Here is a 21,208-nt window from a genome sequence, read left to right on the forward strand (position 1 = left end):
ACCTGCTGCGCCATAGCTGGAACTCCTTGTCATTTGTTTTTTGACTTTTCCTGCCCCCATACAGAAATGTATATAAGATTAAATTTATCAGTCTTCTTTCATGGCTTCTGGAAGAGCATTCACTATTTCTAGGTTATAAGAAAAACTTATCTATGTTTTCTCCTAGTACTTGTTTTGGTTTTTACATGTAGATCTTAGATTCATATGGAGTTTATTCTTCTGTGTAAGTTTAAAGTATTGACCCAGTTTTATCTTTTTCTTTCTTTTTTTTTTTTTTTTTTTTTTTTGTCTTTTTGCTATTTCTTTGGGCCGCTCCCATGGCATATGGAGGTTCCCAGGCTAGGGGTCGAATTGGAGCTGCAGCCACCGGCCTATGCCAGAGCCACAGCAACGCGGGATCTGAGCCGCGTCTGCAACCTACACCACAGCTCACGGCAACACCAGATTGTCAACCCACTGAGCAAGGCCAGGGACCGAACCCACAACCTCATGGTTCCTAGTCGGATTCGTTAACCACTGCGCCACGACAGGAACTCCAGTTTTATCTTTTTCTAAATAGCTATCCAGTTCCAACACTCTTTTATTAAAATATCCATTTTGGGGGCGTTTTCACTGTGACACAGTGGATTGATCTGATGTTGTCTTTGCAGTGGCTCAGGTTGCTCCTGAGGCACAGATTAGATCCCCAGCCTGGTGCGGTGGGTTAAAGATCCGGTGTTGCCACAGCTATGGCATAAGTTGCAGCTGCAGCTTAAGTTCAATCCTGGCCTGGAAACTTCCATATGCTGCGGGTGTGGCCATAAAAATTGTTTTTTAAGAATCCATTTTTCAGAGTTCCCATAGTGGCTCAGCGGTTAACGACCCCGACTAGTGTCCATGAGTACGTGGGTTCAATCCCTGGCCTTGTTCAGTGGGTTAAAGATATGGCGTTGCCATGAGCTGTGGTGTAGGTCACAGACACGGCTCAGATCTCTCGTTGCTATGGCTGTGAGGTAGGCTGATGGCTACAGCGCCAATTGGACCCCTAGCCTGGGAAACTGTATGCCTCTGGTATGGCCCTAAAAAGACAAAAAAAAAAAAAATCCATTTTTTTTCCCAATGGTTTAAGACCTTTATCATATACTAAATATTCATAATATGTATGAGTTTTTTTCTGAGCTTTATTCTGTTTTATTGATTTAGTTATGTGCCTTACATGCTTTTAATTGCAATGGTTTTATAATATTTGTAGAACAAACTCCCTCATTTTTGTTTTTTGTTTTTTTTTTTGCTTTTTAGGGCTGCACCCTCGGCATACGGAATTTCCCAGGCTAGGGGTTGAATTGGAGCTGCAGCTGCCTTCCTACACCATAGCCACAGCAATGCTGGATCTGAGCCGTGTCTGTGATCCACACTGAAGCTCACAGCAATGCTGGATCCTTAATCCACTGAGCAAGGCCAGGGATTGAACCCATGTCCTCATGGATATTAGTCGGGTTTGTTACTGCCGAGCCACAAGAGGAACTCCCCTTGTGTTTCTTTTTCAGAGTTCTCTTAATGGTTCCTCCTTGTTTGTTTTTCTATATATATTTTAAAATCAACTTATCTAGCTTCAGAAAGTTTTCTAAAAATTATTTTCACTGGAATCATGTTAAATGTAGGTATTAACTTTGGAAGAATCAACATCTTTGTAACATTGAAGTCCCAAGTACAAGTGATTAGAAATGTTATTTGAATCTATGCTTGTATCTTTTAGGAGTTAAAATTTTTTTTCCTGAGTTCTTGTCGTGGCACAGCAGAAATGAATCTGACTAGGAATCTTGAGGTTGCAGCTTCAATCCCTGGCCTCACTCAGTGGGTTAAGGATCGTTGCCGTGAGCTGTGGTGTAGGTCAAAGACGTGGCTCGGATCTGGTGTTGCTGTGGGTGTGGCGTGGGCCTGTGGCTACAGTTCTGATTAGACCCTGAGCCTAGGAACCTGCATATGCTGAGGGTGCTGCCCTAAAAAGACCCCAAAAAAGATGAAAAAAAATTTTTTTCTTGAGATGTTGCATTCCAAATATTATGTCTTTCATGTTTTTATTATAAGCGGGATCTTTTCATCTTCTAGCTGGGTATTTTCTTTTTTGTTTAACCAGGCCCACAGCGTGTGGAAGTCCCTGGGCCAGGAATCGAACCTGCACCACAGCAGCAACCCAAGCTGCTGCGGTGACAATACCAGATCCGCAACCACTGCACCACAAGAGAACTCCAAGCTGGGTATTTTATTTATGTAAAAAGGCCAACGTTTTATATCCTCTACCATATTGATTTCTCGTCATTTCATTGTAGTACTGCTTTTCTTGTATTTTCCAGTCATACCATCATAACATCTATAATTAGAGATGGTTTTCTTCCTTTCTGGTTCTTACACTTTTAACTGTTTTGTTCTGTCTGATCGTGCTGACCAGCACATTGAATACAGTGTTAAATAGTAGTAGAAACAGTGGACATCCTTGACTTGTATTCTTCCCTCCCCTAAACTGCCCATAAATTGAGAGAAGAAAAGGTCCCTGCATTCCAAAGAATGCAACTCTGGATGAAGCCATTCTGCCACCCCCACACCTCCACAGAATGAACCATATGAAAATTTAATGTATAACTTAAAAAGTACAGTGTGGTGCACGGTGGTATTAGGTGACCATATTCTTAGACCCAATTTTATGTTGTGTTACCCTTCTCTCTTTTGTTTTCTGTTTTTTGCTTTTTAGGACCACACCCACAGCATATGGAAGTTCTCAGGCTAGGAGTTTAATCAGAGCTGCAGCTGCCGGTCTGCACCACAGTCACAGCAACACCAGATCCGAGCCACATCTGTGACCTATACCACAGCTCATAGCAACGCTGGATCCTTCGCCCACTGAGTGAGGCCAGGGGTGGAACCTATATCCTTGTGGATACTAGTTAGGCTTGTTACCTCTGAGCCACAACAGGAACTCTTTGTTACCCTTCTTAATAAAGTTATTTTGTTTGTTTGTGGGGTTAATTGTATGCTTTTGTAACATTTCATTTTTTGGCCATGCCTACGGCAGATGGAAGTTCCCCAGTCATCGAGCAAACCCCTGCCACAGCAGTAACAACACTGGATCCTTAACCCACTATGCCACCAGGGAACTCTTTGTAATATTTTTAATAAGGACTTTTTCTACTGGATGAATCTTCAAATATTATGTTGCAGTTAGGCTTTCTTGTTGCCTGTTTATATGTTCAGGCGATTGGTAAGTTGACTTATACTCTGGGAAACAGGGCCAGAAAGTCAATATGAGGTCATTATGTTGATTTTTTTCCGACCTCAATAAAGGTAGCCAAAACAACATTACATTTACATATATGCTTTTAAAATTAGGCTCTCGTTGCTTAGTTTTTATAAGCTTTAAGATATACGCATAGTCAAAGTTTTCATTTCTGTTATAAAATTGTAGTGTGAAAAATGGTGGCTTTAACTTAAGTGAGTATGCATACATGTGATCTTTAGTGCCTAGTCTGCTGTAGATGCTCAGTGCTGTGTAAGTTGTAGCTGATATCAGAAAACTGCATTACCTCTTCCCTTAGAGGATTCTTCTTTGGTGAGCGTTATCTCCAAAGAAATGAACCAAGTGGTAGGTTGGCTGGAGTTGGGGAACTGGTGCTGCTGGGCTAGCTTTTCCTGTGTCCTACCAGCGACATTGCATTGGTAATAATGAAGCCCGTGAAAGATGAATGAGTGTTACTACAAAAATAGCTCAGCACATGTTGAATGAACCTGCGTGATTGACTTGGTATGTACAAGAAAACACACTTCTCAGCACTGGTAAGGCATGGGGTGCCAAAATGGAGAGAGGGCTCTGGACTTTGAATCTAGTCTTCTGGATTCTAATATTGGCTCTTTTTGACCTTGATCAAGTCGTTTATCATTGTCAGGACTTCTGTCAAATAGTAAGATTGTCTCAGAGCCCTTCAAATTCTCAAGACGGTAGAGCTAATATAGATATGGTTTGACTTTTGGCATGTGGATGCTCGTATTTTAGACATTTTAACCCCCAAACCTCTATTTTTATTTTGGCAGTTAGTTTCTTTAGGAAATATATGCATATGTGTATATATAGTGTATTCTAAATTTATATGAAAGTACAGTATTTTACAACTATCCTTTTAGACAAGCACAATCTGTTACTGAAGGGTTCTTTAGGATCTGTTCTTAGCTCTTGAGGTGATAGAAAAATTTCCCTTTTGTCTGCAGCTCATGGCCATGCCAGATCTATAACCCACTGAGCAGGGCCAGGGATCAAACCCGCAATCTCATGGATACTGGTCAGGTTCGTTACTGCTGAGCCACAACGGGAACTTCAAAATTTCCCTTTCATTTCATTACGTTAAGGCTCTGCCAGTCTAAAATGGGTGCAGTATCCCAATCCTGTTCCTTGCCGCTTTAAAGTCTTCAGAATTCTTTTAAACAACACTCCTCCCCCTTCTTTTTTTGGTTTTTGGCTGTACCCACAGCACGCAAAAGTTCCCAGGCCAGGGACTGAATGCATTCAACAGTGACCTAAGCCACACTGCCAGTGACAGCTTTGGATCCTTAACCTGCTGAGCCACACATGAACTCCTTTGATCACCTTTGATGGTGATCTTTTGAAATAATTCAGTTGTTTTCTTCAGGCTGCTGTGTTAGGGAAACTAATGCTTTCAGTTTTCAGTATGTTAAAGCTATTCTTGAATCATACATATCTTGATATCTACCATACCTATACATTATGGCTTCTCCTTCATTTGAAGAGCACTAATATTAAATCAGTTTTAAAAGAGAAACCAAAAGTGAGAAAACAATTATAAACATACTTCACTTTTGAAGATTTTTTTGTTTTGTTTTTTAACTAATAAAATATCAAAATGAGTTGCAAAATGCATTCAGTTGTGGAGTATTTTAAGATAGAGTTCACTGGTGGCTCAGCAGGTTCCCTGGCATTGTCACCATTGTAGCTTGGGTTGCTGCTATGGCAAGGGTTTGATCCCTGGCCCAGGAATTTCCACATGGCCAAAAAAAAAAAAAAAAAAAAAGTTAAGGCCGCACCTGTGGCATATGGAAGTTCCCAGGCTAGGTGTCGAACTGGAGCTGCAGAGGCAGGTCTACACCACGGTCAGAGCAACAGGGGATCTGAGCCACATCTGCAACCTATGCCACTGCTTGAGGTAACACTGGATGCTTAACCCACTGAGTGGGGCTAAGGATGGAACCTGCATCCTTACAGGCACTATGTTGGTTCTTAACCCGCTGAGCCACAACAGGAACTGCCCCAAAAAAGTTTTTTTAAGATTATGTTACTAATTAGCTCTGAGAAGCAAATCTTTCTTGAGTTTTTTACATGTTAAACATATCTATTTGTCACATCCTGGGAAGAAATGTTGAAAGGTTACAAGGAAAGATAAGATAAGCAGTGGATGAATGTGATCAAGAGGCTTCTGAGAAGCTGAGTTTTTGGCAAAGACTGGAAAGTAAATGTGGATTGATGGGGGGGAAAGGATGTTTTCTAAAATTTTTTTTTTTGTCTTTTTTTTTTTTTTAGGGCTGCATCCGTAGCATATGGAGGTTCCATGGCCAGGGGTCTAATCAGAGCTACAGCTGCTGGCCTACGCCACAGCCCGCAGCAGTGCCAGATCCAAGCCACGTCTGCGATCTACACCACAGCTCACGGCAACGTGGAATCCTTAACCCACTGAGCGAGGCCAGGGATCGAATCCCCGACCTCATGGTTCCTAGTCAGATTCCCTTCTGCTGTGCCACAATGGGAACTCCTAAAATTTTTAAAAATTATCTTTATTAATCTTCTGTTTCTTGTATGTTAAACCATGGAATACAACTTAGTGTATTCCAACCAACTTAATATGGTTGGTTGCCTACAATTTAAAGATTTAGAATCAGAAATTTAGGGAATAAGAACTGTTTCCTGTACTTAAATTTATTGTTAAAGCATAGTATTTATTCTCTGATACCATGATTCATACTGAGCATCTCTATCTTGGTATCAGGAGTCAGAAGATGTGTGAAACAGATAAATCTAAAAGTTTCAGTGCATAAAATTAATCAAATTAATTATTTTACGTCTTATTTTTAAATGATTAACTTGGTACAAACATAGCTACTTAGCTGCTAGGCTCCTTTCTGTGTTAAAAGTATTTTCAGAAATACAGGCTTGTGATAATCCCCTAAAATCAAAGGTTTGGTGAGCAAATTCCTAGAAAATATACTCTGATAAATGTACAAGAAGTACCTGGCAATCATAGAACAGTTCTTTTTTAAATTAAGGAAGGTACTTTGTGCTATGTTTTCAGAATGTCAGGTTGTTCAGAAATTATGAAAAGAAAAAAGACTTTGTATATTTTTGCAAAAATGTTTAAAGATTTTAAAATTTCGGGGAGTTCCCGTCGTGGCGCAGTGGTTAACGAACCCGACTAGGAACCACGAGGTTGCGGGTTCGGTCCCTGCCCTTGCTCAGTGGGTTAACGACGATCCGGCGTTGCCGTGAGCTGTGGTGTAGGTTGCAGACGCGGCTCGGATCCCTCGTTGCAGTGGCTCTGGCATAGGCCGGTGGCTACAGCTCCGATTCGACCCCTAGCCTGGGAACCTCCATATGCCGCAGGAGCGGCCCAAGAAATAGCAAAAAGACAAAAAAAAAAAAAAAGATTTTAAAATTTCGTATATACTTCCAAATTTATTTTTTTTATTTAATAAGCACTTATTCGAGGCTTTATTATATACCAGTCATTATCATAAGTGCTGTACAATGTGAATTTGTTAAATCCTCATAACAACCCTAAATATTTTCTTTTCTTTCTTTTTTGGTCTTTTTAGGGCCTCACGTGCAGCATTTGGAGGTTCCCAGGCAAGGGGTCGAATCGAGCTGTAGCCACTGGCCAACGTCACAACCACAGTAACGCCAGATCCGAGCTGCGTCTTCGACCTGCACCATAGCTCATGGCAATGCCGGATCCTTAACCCACTGAGTGAGGCCAGGGATCAAACCTGCATTCTCAGGGATCCTAGTCGGACTCGTTTCCGCTGGGCCACTGTGGGAACTCCAACCCTAAATATTTTCATGAGGGGATAAATATTTCAAGAGGATAGTTTAAATGCTTTTGCTAAATTTTTATTTTTTTCCCAGTTTATTTAACAAAAATAATTTAGACAATAAACCACATGTAACATGAAACTTAACCTCATATTTTGTAGTAAAAATTCTTTAATACTCAGGGTTTCACTAAAATATTTTATGTTGAAAAGATTTAAGTATTTTTATAGTGGACATTTGATGGGTAGATATTCTCTATTACATATGACGGGATATAGGGGAAAGCAGAGACCTAGACAGAAATAAAAGTAAGCTTTGCTTCATGTCACAAGCATTTATTTTGTCTTACTTACTTTTGTATAAAGTAATTTGGAACTTTTGATGTCATACAGATTTGAAAATGCATTTGGAGTATGGATTATCCCTAAGCAACATAATATATAATCTGTCCTTTTTAAGGGACTTTATTCTTATGCCTCTACAGATGGGGGTGGTACAGGTAAAATAAATTTCTCATATATGTAAGGAAGGCAGCTTTACTTTTTCCAAAGTATTTTCTGCCTTTATTATGAGATAGTTTTTCTGTTGGGTTCATCTCTGTTTCTTTTCCATTATGGACATTGAATATAGTTCCCTGTGCTATGCAACAGAACCTTGTCGTTTGTTGGATTCCTCTCTTTGAGGGCCTTTCTGCTTCTTTGGTTTAAGTACTGAGATTGTGGAGGTTTTGTTGTTTTTGCCTTTGCTTTGTGATTCTCCCACAGTGACAGAATTATGCCAACTTTCTCTTGGTACATTTAATACGTACAACATTGGACAGTTCTTTGGAACTACTTGAGTAGACATGAAATTTTATTCAAATAGGCATCTTCTTTGAAGATTGAGTTAGATACCTATTCAGATAGGTATCTACCAGTGATATCCTGTCTTCTCAGTAAACTAATCATGAATGTTGTCTCTAAACTGTTTCTGACTCACATAAAGGTTAATATAGCAGGAAGTAAATTTTTACCTTTTTGGTGGAATCAGGAGGAGATGAAATACTCTGAACACCTTTTGGGGAATAATGCTCTATCTGCATTTACCTGTGTCATGAGGAAGGTGCAGGGAAAGTCATTAGCATAGATTGTGTTTCTCACAATTGAATCGAACCTGGTATGTACATCTGTAGCGTTACCCTTGGTGGACACTCAGTAAAGGTTTGTTAATTAAATAAGGAGACTTGGGCTCTATTTCAGCTCTGCTACTAAATAGACAGTTTCCCTTCTCTGTTGTACACACTTGTAGGATTGAACTGGCTCACATTTTGCTAGGAAAAATTAGAGGGCCAAAAAGTACAGTGGGTCAAAATACTTAGTGTTTTAAGAGAAAAACAGCTGGCAGTGGCATGGTGCACTCTGAAGGTGAGAGGATGAAACTGTTGTGCCGCCTTGAGATAAAATGGCCAGATTGGGTGAAGAGAGCATGGATTAATCCAAGTGTCAAACCAGATACACTCTGTAGTGCCAGTTGGTCCTCTTATCTGGGAATATGGCCTGGTATGGGGCAGTAGAGATTGCCTAGGGACTAAAGTCATTTTGTTTTATTTCTGTGATGAATAGCCCAAATTTCATTTGGCCCTGAGCCAGTGAAGGAGTGGTTAATTTCAGGGATTCTTTCCAACCATTTTGAGAGTAATTTCTTGTAAATCAGTATTCTTCCTGCAATTAAATGTAGAACATTGAATTTTGACACACACCTTCTCCTTCCTACTCTCTCTGTCATTTATTTCCCACCCACTCTTACCCACCACTCCATCGAACTGTAGTTTTCTTTCTACCCGTTCTTTCAGCTGTTTAACAGTTTCTTATCTGTGGCACTGTATAAGATAAGAATGTCTCTACATGTCAGTGTGCTGTCAGTGATCATATGCCAGGTAAGTATCTGGGTGCAAAGAAGCTGTTCTAGCACTACTACTCTGTGACATTCTCTAAGGAGCTACGCTGCCGCTTAGAGCAGGCAAAAGGTGGACTCTTACCCTCTTTTTTTCTTCTCCTCCAGGACTGAAACTAGAGTAGGATGTTGTAGTTCTTCTCCTCGTGTCTGGGAGCTGCCCTCGTAGCCTAGTATCAGGGATTGTCTGTTCCAGTCCTTGTTTCTCCAGAGTAAAGCACTCCCTCTCCCCTCATCCCTTTATGTATTAGGTCCTGTATTTGAGTGTCAGAGAAAGATATTCACAGTTCCCTAGACTTAAGTCCAGAGCAGGATGCTAGAGGAAGCTTTTCTGTGATCCAGTTTCCTAGTGGATATGGTGGTTTGGCAGTTCTCCCTCTGGGCACCACAAAGCAGTCTTTTCACTCTAGGATTTCTCAGGTCCTGCTTTCTGGCTTCATAAGTTCAAGGGTCCTGAGATTCAAACTACTGCTGCCATTTGGTTTCTCCTAGTATCTTACTCTCTCTTATGGTGTCATTTGACTCTAAATTCTGCCCCGGCTCTCAGATGAAATAGTTAACTGTCATTTTTCTGAGTAATTTTAAAAGTCATCCTTTAGAGAAGGCAGACTGAATGGAAAAGAGCTACTAACTTGTCACTGGAAGGTTTGCATAAGGCCGCCTAATGTCTCCATTTTCTCTTGTAGATCTAAAATAGGTTAGGGGAGGGAGTTCCCGTCGTGGCGCAGTGGTTAATGAATCCGACTAGGAACCATGAGGTTGCAGGTTCGGTCTCTGGCCTTGCTCAGTGGGTTAACGATCGGCGTTGCCGTGGGCTATGGTATAGGTTGCAGACGCGGCTCAGTCCCGCGTTGCTGTGGCCCTGGCGTAGGCCAGGGGCTACAACTCTAATTAGACCTCTAGCCTGGGAACCTCCATGTGCTGCGGGAGCAGCCCTAGAAAAGGCAAAAAGACAGAAAAAAAAAATGGGTTAGGGGAATTTCAGAATTCAAGAATTAGCGGCCAACTTCTAGCTATAATTTTGATGAAAGACTCAAAGAATGACCAGATAACTATTAATACATCTTTTATAAATTTTGGTTTTGATGTCAGCCTTTTATTTTTCTTCCCAGTTGCTTTAGGTCGTAACCAGCCTCTGAAAAAAGAGAAACCCAAATGGAAAAGTGATTATCCCATGACAGATGGACAACTGCGCAGCAAGAGAGACGAATTTTGGGATACTGCACCAGCTTTTGAAGGCCGTAAAGAGATTTGGGACGCCTTGAAGGCTGCAGCACATGCTTTTGAAAGCAATGATCATGAACTGGCCCAAGCAATCATTGATGGTGCGAACATAACATTACCGCACGGTAGGTTTGGTTGTCTGCAAGGACAAAGTGAAACATCATCAGCTCCTTTCTAAGGGGAAGAAACTGAATGGGAAGTGTTCATTTTCTTGCTATATGTTATTCTAACTTGTTTTGAAAATGTGTATCTTTTTAAATTTTTTATTTATTTTTTTAATTTTTATTTTTTGTCCTTTTGCTTTTTCTAGGGCTGCTCCCACAGCACATGGAGGTTCCCAGGCTAGGAGTCTAATTGGAACTATAGCCGCCGGCCTATGCCAGAGCCACAGCAAGTCGGGATCCAAGCCACATCTGTAACCTACACCACAGCTCACGGCAATGCCGGATCCTTAACCCACTGAGCAAGGCCAGGGATTGAACCCACAACCTCGTGGTTCCTAGTCGGATTCATTAACCACTGAGCCACGACGAGAATGCCGAAAATGTATATCTTTTAGCTAGAGATAGGTTTACTCTGTGTGTGTGTGTGTCTGTGTGTGTGTGTGTGTGTGTGTGTGTGTATTTTAATCTCAAGAAAGAGAACACTTGATAGACCTATATTTTCTGACTTCTCCATTACCTAGTTCTCCATCACGACCTTCCCCCACCCCAGCTTCTACAGTTTCTACTTCACTGGTTTCCTGCTAGCACTAGAGAGGTAGTCTCAAATTTAGATCTCAGAAGCCAGAGACTCAGTGGACACACCTTTAGTCATTACCCTTTCTCCTCAAGCCTGTTGTTAGCATATTGAGCAAACCTAAACTTGGAAGTGAGTTGCACATGTTATTGAGGACAGGTTTCTGTTTGTATCCCTGTAAACCTCTCTCCTTTGCTTAGGAATGTGACTCTGAGGACCACCATAAGGGAGTTCCTGTTGTGGTGCAGCAGAAATGAATCCGACTAATATCCATGAGGATTCAATTCGATTCGATCCCTGGCCTTGATCAGTGGGTTAAGGATCCTGGGTTGCCAAAGGCTGTGGTGTAGGTCGCAGGTGCAGCTTGGATCCCATGTTGCTGTGGCTGTGGTATAGGCTGACAGCTGTAGCTCTGATTCAACCCCTAGCCTGGGAACTTCCATGTGCCACTAGTGTGGCCTTAAAAAAAAATAAGGACCACCATAAGCTTTGAATGTTTCCAAAGACATACATGCTTGACTCATATTCTCATGTTTGGTCTTATGTTTGGTCTTCTTGATTAGAAACAAGAAAATGTCATGCTATACTGAGATTTAAATGTTGATTTTATATTCTTGTTCTGTTGGTTACTGTATTTATACATTGATTTTTCTCTTCAGTTTTTCAAGTTAGTGTTTTTCTAAGTTGTCTCAGGTGTCTATATAATCACCAGTATTCTTTGGTATTGTTTTCTATTTATTATTATATCTTGTTTCTTTTTCGGTATTTTCCTTTATTTGTCTACATTTTCAGAGCAACAGTACTTTTCACTATGTAATCATCTGCTTTATGGGTTTTCTTTTTGACTGTGCCCACAGCATATGGAAATTCCCAGGCAAGGGATCAAACCCACACCACGGCAGTGACCCAAGCTGCTGCAGGGACAACACCAGATCCTTAACCCACTGTGCCACAAGGGAACTCCTGAATTATGTCTTTTGACTCTTTGTCAAATAAAAGTTGTTTAACTTAGTATCCTTCCAAATTTTCCAAACCTTTATTAGTTTTCTGAATTAATTGTGCTTTTAAACTTTTAAAAATATATATTCCATAGCTATCCCATTCTTTATTAATAAAAACTTGTGGAGTTCCCATTGTGGCTTAGCAGTAATGGATCCGACCAGTATCCATGAGGATGGGTTCAATCCCTGGCCTCACTTAGTGGGTTAAAGATTGGACATTGCCCTGAGCTGTGGTGTAAGTCACAGACATGGCTCAGATCCTGCATTGCCGTGGCTGTGTTGTAGGCCGGCAGCTACAGTTCACATTCGACCCCCTAGCCTGCGAACCTCCATGTGCCATGGGTATAGCCCTAAAAAGACAAAAAAAAAAACTTGTTAGTGTGGGCTTGGGTTAATACCATTTATTGAGCACCCACTATATATAGATCACTTTTCACACAGGTATAAAAATAATTCCTCCTACATTTGAAAACTTTATAATAGAATGTCATTTCTTTATGACTCTTTTTTAAAATTTTTTATTGTAGTTGATTTATAATGTTCTGCCAATTTTAGCTGTACAGCAAAGTCCCCAGTTATACCTTCTTTTTCTCCCATTATCCTCCATCATGTTCCATCACAAGTGATTGGATATAGTTCCCTATAACTATACAGCAGGATCTCATTGCTTATCCACTCTAAATGCAATAGTTTACATCTACTAACCCCAAACTCCCTCCCCTACCCCCTTGGCAACCACAAGTCTGTTCTCCATGTCTGTGCATTTGTTTCTTTTCTGTAGATAGGTTCATTTGTGCCATATATTACATGCCAGATATAAGTGATACTGTATTTGTCTTTCTCTTTCTGACTTAATTCACTTAATATGAAAATCTCTAGTTCCATCCATGTATGCTGCAAATGGCATCATTTGGTTCTTTTCTTATGGCTGAGTAGTATTCCACTGCATGTATGTACCACATCTTCCTAATCCATTCATCTGTCAGTGGACATTTAGGTTGCTTCCAAGTCTTGGCTACTGTGAATAATGCTGTAGTGAACATAGGCGTGCATGCATCTTTTTCAATGAAAGTTTTGTCTAGATATATGCCCAGAAGTGGGATTGCTGGATCATAGAGTAGTTCTATATTTAGTTTTCTGAGGAACCCCCATACTGTTTTCCATAGTGGTTGTACCAATTTACATTCCCACAACAGTGAAGGAAGGTTCCCTTTTCTCCACATCCTCCAGTATTTGTTATTTGTAGACTAATGATGGCTGTTCTGACCAGTGTGAGGTGGTACCTCATTATAGTTTTGATTTGCATTTCTCTAATAATTAGTAATTCTGAGCATTTTTTCATGTGCCTGTTGGCCATCTGTATGCCTTCTTTGGAGAAATGTCTATTCACGTCTCCTGCCCATTTTCAATTGGGTTGTTTGTTTTTTTACTGTTGAGTTGTGTGGATTGTTTATATATTTTAGAAATTAAGACCTTGTTGGTTGCATCCTTTGCATATATTTTCTCCTATATAGGTTGCCTTTTTGGTTTTTTTTTTTTGTGTGTGTGTTTTTAATGGTTTCCTTTGCTATGCAAAAGCTTGAAGTTTGATTTGGTTCCCATTGGTGTATTTTTGTTTTTATTTCTATTGCCTTGGGAGACCAACCTAAGAAAACATTTGTACGGTTGATTGCAGAGAATGCTTTGCCTGTGTTCTCTTCTAGGAGTTTAATGATGTCTTATCTTATGTTTAAGTCTAAGCCATTTTGAGTTATTTTTGTGCATGGTATGAGGGTGTGTTCCAGTTTCACTGGTTTATGTGCAGTTGTCCAGTTTTCCCAGCACCACTTGCTGAAGAGACTTTTTCCCATTTTATCTTCTTGCCTTCTTGGTTGAAGATTAATTGACCATAGGTGTCTGGGTTTATTTCTGGGTTCTCTGTTCTGTTCCATTGGTCTGGATGTCTGTTTTTGTACTAGTACCACACTTTTTTTCTTTTTAGGGCCACATCCGCAGCATATGGAAGTTCCCAGGCTAGGGGTTGAATCAAAGCTGTATCCGGTGGCCTTTGCCACAGCCACAGCACCACAGGATCCAAACCACGTCTTCATCCTACACTGCAGCTCACGGCAGTGCCAGATCCTTAACCCGCTGAGCGAGGCCAGAGATAGAATGGACATCCTCATAGATACAAGTCACAGTTGTTTCTGCTGCACCACAACAGGAACTCCAACACTGTCTTGATTACTATAGCTTTGTAATATTGTCTGAAGTCTGGAAGGGTTATGCCTCCTGATTGATTTTTTTTTTTTTCCCCTCAGGATTGCTTTGGCAATTCTGGGTCTCTTATGGTTCTATATAAATTTTCAGATTTTTTGGTCTAGTGCTGTGAAAAATGTCATGGCTAATTTGATAGGGATTGCATTGATTCAGATTATTATGGGTAATATGGCCGTTTTAACAATATTAATTCTTCCAGTCCAGGAGCATGGAATATCTTTCCATTTCTTTGAATCCTCTTTAATTTCCTTGATTAATGTTTTATAGTCTCAGCATGTAAGTCTTTCACCTCCTTGGTACATCTGTGGCATATGGAAGTTCCTAGGACAGGGACTGCATCTGAGCTACAGCTGTGACCTACACTGCAAGCTGTGGCAATGCCAATCCCTTAACCACTGTGCCAGGTGGGGATTGAACCTGCACCTTCACAGCGACCTGAGCCACTGCAGTCCAATTCTTAACCCTCTCTGCCACAGTGGGAACTCTTCATTATGACTCTTTAGTCCCTATTTTCTTGAATAGTCTCTGAATTCTTTACCTCTTACTTGGCTGGAGTGGACAAAGTCTTGCTCCATTACCCTTTTTAGTTCTGTAATTTGTCTTCAGATACTGCTTTAATATAATATAAAGGTAAGGGCCTTCCTTTATTATGAGTTTTATCATTCTTCTCTTTTTAATGTTTATATTCCTATTTTTTTTTAATTTAATGTATTTTTTTGTCTCTTTACTGCCATACCCATGGCATATGGCGGTTCCCAGGCTAGGGGTTGAATCGGAGCTGTAGCTGCTGGCCTACGCCATAGTCACAGCAATGGGGATCCGAGCCACACCCACGACCTACACCACAGCTCGTGGCAACGCCTGGTCCTTAACCCACTGAGCGAGGCCAGGGATCGAACCTGCCTCCTCATGGATACTAGTCAGATTCATTTCCACTGAGCCACGACAGGAACTCCTATATCCTATATTTTTAAAGCAGAATATATTTATATTTGTATAGTCCTACAAGTTGGGTAGGGGTGTTGTTTATCTATGATTGTCTTAATTTAGAAGCCCAAGATCCAGAACCTTGGAACTTTGGCTTCCTTACTTTATACTTGTACCTATGGAAAAATCTAATTTTTTTCAGTAAATTGTGGCCTTGTTTATAAGTTCATGGAGGCACAATAGCTCTGTTTCATTTAAGGCAGGGGCCTGTGCATATCCTATTAGATATGAGCTCAGATCTCTGAAAGTCAAGTCCCTCATTTCTGCTTATCTGTGTAAACTGAAAAGCAATGATCCTGCCAGCCCAACTAACCAACAGATTAGGGAGACTTATTATTGGAAATTTGAAAATATTGGATGAGCCTCTATTCCTCCCCATTGATGTTTAAGGAATATTTTCTGCTTTAGCATGAAAGAATCAAATTGGGAGTTCTCGTTGTGGTTCAGTGGTTAAGAAATCCCACTAGGAACCGTGAATTTGTGGGTTCGATCCCTGGCCTCACTCATTGGGTTAAGGCTCTGGCATGGCCTTGAACTGTGGTGTAAGAAGCAGACACAGCTCGGATCCCAAGTTGCTATGGCTGTGGTGTAGGCCAGCGGCTACAGCTCCAATTCGAACCCTAGCCTGGGAATCTCCATATGCAGCGGGCGTGGCCCTAGAAAAGACCAAAAAAAAAAAAAAAAAAAAAAAGAATCAAACTGACTTTCCTCTTTGAAAAGTCTATAATATCAACTGTCTGAGTCTTTTTTTTTTTTAGTCTCTTTGTCTCTTTAGGGCTGCACCCATGGCATATGGAGGTTCCCAGGCTACGGGTCTAATCAGAACTGTAGCTGCCAGCCTAATTCACAGCCACAGCAACACCAGATCTGAGCCGTCTCTGCAACCTACACCACAGCTCACAGCAAAACCAGATCCTGAACCCACTGAGCGAAGCCAGGGATTGAACCCGCAACCTTGTGGTTCCGAGCTGGATTTGTTTCTGCTGCGCCATGACAGGGATTCTTGTCCGAATCTTAATATTATTGTCATTGGTATCCTTGATTGATTTCCCTTGTTCATATCTGAAACTTATCAAAGTAATGTTTCTTGGTTGGGCTTTTTTTTCCCTCTTTTTAGGGCCACGTCTGCAGCATGTGGAAGTTCCTGGACTAAGGGTCAAATCGGAGCCACAGCTGCTGGCTTATACCACAGCCACAGCAACGCCAGATATGAGCCACATCTGTGACCTCTGTCATAGCTTGCAGCAACACTGGATCCTTAACCCACTGAGCAAGGCTGGGGATTGAATCTACATCCTCATGGATACTAGTCGGGTTCTTAACCCACTGATCCACCACGGGAACTCCATGGTTGGACTTTTGGATTGTATTTTGTCATGTGCTTTAATTCATATTCAGTTTATAATTTAGCTATTTAGTTACATGTTTACCTAGACCTCCTCAGTGGTATTGCTGAAATCTCTTCCATATTTTTGGTGTAATTATGTAACTGAAATTTTACCTGGGATTCATTTAGCTGCTGTTTAGTTAGCTTGGGCTTTGGTATCAGACCTAGCCTCTACTGTATTAGAGCTGTGTGACTTTGGGCAAATTGCTTCTTTTCTGTAGGCTTCACTTCTTTCATCTGTAAAGTATGGATTGTAAGTAGGATGGTTGTCGTCATTAAATGCGGTTATAACATGTGAATTGTTTATTTACCATAATCAAGAAAATACTTGAAAAATAGTAATGCTGATGATTCTTCTTCTTGAACTCTTATATTAACAAGTAAATTCCTTGCACTAAATTCTTAAATTATAGATTTCATTCTTTTTCTGGATGTATTGTCTATTGGTAACATCTTTCTTTGACTTTTAGAGCACCCTTCTTTTGGGCATATGCCTAATGGGATTTTTGCAGTTATATTGATTCAGTAGCAATAAAAGTAGTATATTTATGAATGGGTCACCAAGCAGTGAGGGCACTGTTGTTTTAGCATCACCTGCTACCTGGTCCACATTTGTGCCCCTTCATCTACATCTGTCAGTATTACCCATAAGGGTGTTGAACTGATCATAAATTGACAACCTGAAGGATATACACCTCTTTCTAAGTTCTCTTAAAAACATTTTCCTGGAGTTCCCTTCATGGCTCAGTGGTTAGAGAATCTGACTAGGAACCATGAGGTTGCGGGTTCGATCCCTGGCCTTTTTGCTCAGCAGGTTAAGGATCCAGCATTGCTATGAGCTGTGGTGTGGGTTGCAGACGTGGCTCGGATCTGGCATTGCTGTGGCTCTGGCGTCGGCTGGTGGCTACAGCTCTGATTCGACCCCCAGCCTGGGAATCTCCACATGCCGTGGGAGCGGCCCAAGAAATAGCAAAAAGACCAAAAAAAAAAAACCAAAAAACATTTCCCTTTTTTGTTTTCATCTCATCCTTTCTTCTCTGCTCATAATGTTTTTGTTTTCTCAACCTCATTCCCATTATCATCCCAGTGTAATTATTATAAAAAAGTATTTAAAGCTTGAAAACAATATGAAAATGTCTTTGTAAATGTTGTTTGTATATGTCCTGTTGTATTATCTGTGTTATATATCATTTTAGATGCTCAAAATATGCAAGGTTGTGCCCTCTTTGGTTTAAATTGTATTTAGTGTCAGTGTTTTTTTGCTATGTGCTGATAGTTACCTTTTCTGTTATTTGTCAAGTAAACAATGAAAACCGCTTTTCTGTATATTTCTTCTTTCCTTTCTTATAGTGGTTCCCTTGATAATTACATGTGTTTTGTCTAAGTTCCAGTCAGCAGGTCATATTCATTATATGTTCCTGCCTTATCTAAGCACAAAGTAATCCTGTGCTTTTTAATTATCTTCCTCTGCTAGTATCACTGATAAGTCTTTAGTTTGTTAGTCTCAGATGGCAGTAGGGATTGTTAAGAGGGAATTTGGTGTCATAACTATCTGGGGATTTTATATATGAACATGTATTTTCACTTTGGAAATTATGACTCAATTGGGGATGATATGAACATGTGTACTAGTGTCCTATTGTGGGAAAAGCTCCCTGGATGATTCTGATATTTGGTACTTCTTTCCATAGCCTCCCCATCCTAGAAGAGCTTTTATTTTTCATTACTACACACAGCTTTATTTTTCATTATTTACATATTTTTACTCAGTTTTAAATTTCCTAAAGAGCTTACTTTTTCTAGTTGATATTATGTCATTACCTAAAATTCCTAAAAATATTTCCTACATACACTATTGTGCCTGTGGAACCAGATTATAGATTAAGTGGGTTGCCCAAATAAAGTGGAAAAAAAGTGGATTTTATTTTTATTTTTCAGAGTCTGGTTCATTGTAGCTATTCAGGTATTTTCAGTGAAAGCTTTTTCAGAAACATGATCTGTTTATCTTATAAAGAAGAGGCTTTAATACTTTTTAAAAATTATTATTTAGAAGATTTAAACGGATTTTAAAAATTGCCTACTTCCTTTCCCTACCTTCTAATTTTGTAGAAAATTTGTTCTTTATTTCTTTAGCATCTATAGTTAGTGTGTTTTCCATCTCCCTGCAATTCAAATGTAAAAGCTACCCTCTTAATCTCTCTTGTTAGAGGAGTAGCTGCTCACTAGTACCCAAACACTTTTCTCATACTTAAAACAACTCCAAATTTATTCTTTCTTCCTGTGACTAAACATTGCCAGGTCTTCAGTTGGGCTTTTCAAGGCCCTTTTCTTTTGTCCTTTCCCATGCTTAAAGGTGTGAAAGGTAGGAAAAAGTAATTATTTTTAAAACTTATTATTTTTTATTTTTTTTATTTTTAGGGCTGCACCTGCAGCATATGGAAGTTCCTGGGCTAGGGATCGAATTGGAGCTACAGCTGCTGGCCTACACCACAGCCACAGCAACACAGGATCTGAGCCACATCTTCGACCTACATCACAGCTCATGGCAATGCTGGATCCTTAACCCATTGAGCCAGGCCAGGGATCAAACCTGCATCCTCATGGATCCAGATTCATTAACCACTGAGCCACAACAGGAACTCCAAACTTATTTTTTAATCACTTTCAAAATACAGGTAGGAAAGGAGGTGCCCAGTATTTTTTCCCCTTATCTTTTATCTCAAAATATAGCAAATGTGAATACATTAAATTATGTATAATGCAGTTTGAGCTTTTTAAAACTAAGGCACTTATAAATAAAGCATTTCTGTGTATAGGGAGCCAAAATGGTGAAAAGAACATCTGGACTGAGAATCAGAAATACTATCAGCTCATGTTTTGAATTGATATTATTGAATTCTCATGCCTATAATAATCACTTCCAAAAATCCCTGTTTTATTTTTTTAATTAATTTTGTATTAAGGTATAGTTGATTTATAATGTGCTAGTTTCTGTTGTACAGCAAAGTGGTTTGGTTATATACACACATTCTCTTTTTTTAAAATATTCCTTTCCATTATGGTTTACCCCAGATTTGACGCAGTTCCCTGTGCTATACAGTAGAACCTTATTGTCTATCCATTCTAAATGTAATAGTTTGCATCTACTACTCACAATTCCCCAAACACCCCTCTCCCTCCCCCTCCCCCCTTCCTCATCCCCTTTGGCAACCACAAGTCTGTTATCCATGTCTGTGAGTCTGTCTCTGTCTTGTAGATAGGTTCATTCGTGTAGTGCTTTAGATTCTACATATAAATGATATCATATGGTATTTGTCTTTCTCTTTCTGACTGACTTCACTTAGTATGAGAATCTAGTTGCATCCATGTTGCTGTAGATGGCATCATTTCATTCTTTTTTGTGGCTGAGTAGTATTCCATTGTGTGTATGTACCACATCTTCTTAATCCCTTCTTCTGTTGATGGCCATTTAGGTTGTTTCCAAGTCTTGGCTGTTGCGATAGTGCCGCAATGAACATAGGGGTGCGTGTATCCCTTTGAATCATTGTTTGTCCAGGTATATGCCCAGGAATGAGGTTGCTGGAACATAAGATAATTCTGTTTTTAATTTTCTAAGAAACCTCCATACTGCAAAAATATCCATTTTAAACAGATGAGAGAACTGAAGCATAGAGAGGTTATGTCATTTTTCTGATATAGAAGACATGAAATTTAAATTTGAACACAAGTTCTAAATCTAACAGTAACTAGAACAGCTAAATTACAAAGTCAAGTCATTTCATATGTGTTTTCTATAAAGTGAATATGCAAGTAATCTTCAATGTTAATTCCATGTCTACCACTTTAGTCACTCTCACACTATATAGAATACTTTAAAATGATATACTTCTATTAATACTAAAGAGAAACAGGTGGATCCTCTGAGACATGGACAGGCAGAAATATGTGTGTGTAGGCTTTGTTTCCTCTTCCTCTTAAGTGTATTAGAGGCCCATTAAGGAGGAAGCCATGAGGGAGTTTCCATCCTGGCATAGTGGAGACGAATCCAACTAGTATCCATGGGGATGTGGATTCTATCCCTAGCCTTGCTCAGCAGATCGGGGATCCAGTGTTGCCGTGAGCCGTGATATAGGTCACAGATGTGGCTCAGATCCCACATTGCTGTGGCTGTGGTGTAAGCCAGCAGCTGCAGCTCCCAGTCAACTCCTAGGAATTTCCATATGAAGGAAGCCATGAATTCTGATTCTTTTTAAGGTCCCTGTAAGAATCTGTCATTTAGTAAACTTAATTCATGAACATAAAGCTTAAAAACAAAAGCATGAAGATTGCATATACATGAGAGACAGGATTTTTACCAGACTTGTGTTTAGAAATGAAATGATGTCTTAATAAAGAATCTGATGACTATAGTTCTTGCGGTGGTGTAGCCAGTTAAGGATCTAGCATGTCTCCTAGGTGGCTCAGGTTCAACCCCTGGCCCAGCACAGTGGGTTAAGGATCCAGTATTGCTGCACCCGTGACATAGGTCGAAGCTGCAGCTCCAATTCAATCCGTGGTGTGTCCAAAAAAAAAAAAAATCCGATGACCAATTAATGGTAAATTAAATGTTATATCCTT

At 40.0% G+C, this 21,208-nt stretch overlaps 1 protein-coding gene across 3 annotated transcripts in view; it reads left to right on the top strand.

The window, feature by feature from the left end:
- UBTD2 (ubiquitin domain containing 2) overlaps positions 1-21,208 on the top strand; it is a 75,494-nt gene that overhangs the window by 43,761 nt on the left and 10,525 nt on the right. For 2 of the 3 annotated variants that reach the window (XM_021076607.1, XM_013990651.2), the window contains one exon: positions 10,108-10,344. In XM_021076607.1, coding sequence (XP_020932266.1) covers positions 10,170-10,344 — 175 coding nt within the window. In that variant the 5' untranslated portion in view covers positions 10,108-10,169. Of the gene's footprint in view, positions 1-7,004; positions 8,979-10,107; positions 10,345-21,208 lie in introns of those variants that run through there. The other variant, XM_021076606.1, reaches the window with a different exon arrangement.

The sequence above is a fragment of the Sus scrofa genome, chromosome 16 (assembly GCF_000003025.6).
Source record: "Sus scrofa isolate TJ Tabasco breed Duroc chromosome 16, Sscrofa11.1, whole genome shotgun sequence".
Lineage (NCBI taxonomy): Eukaryota > Metazoa > Chordata > Mammalia > Artiodactyla > Suidae > Sus > Sus scrofa.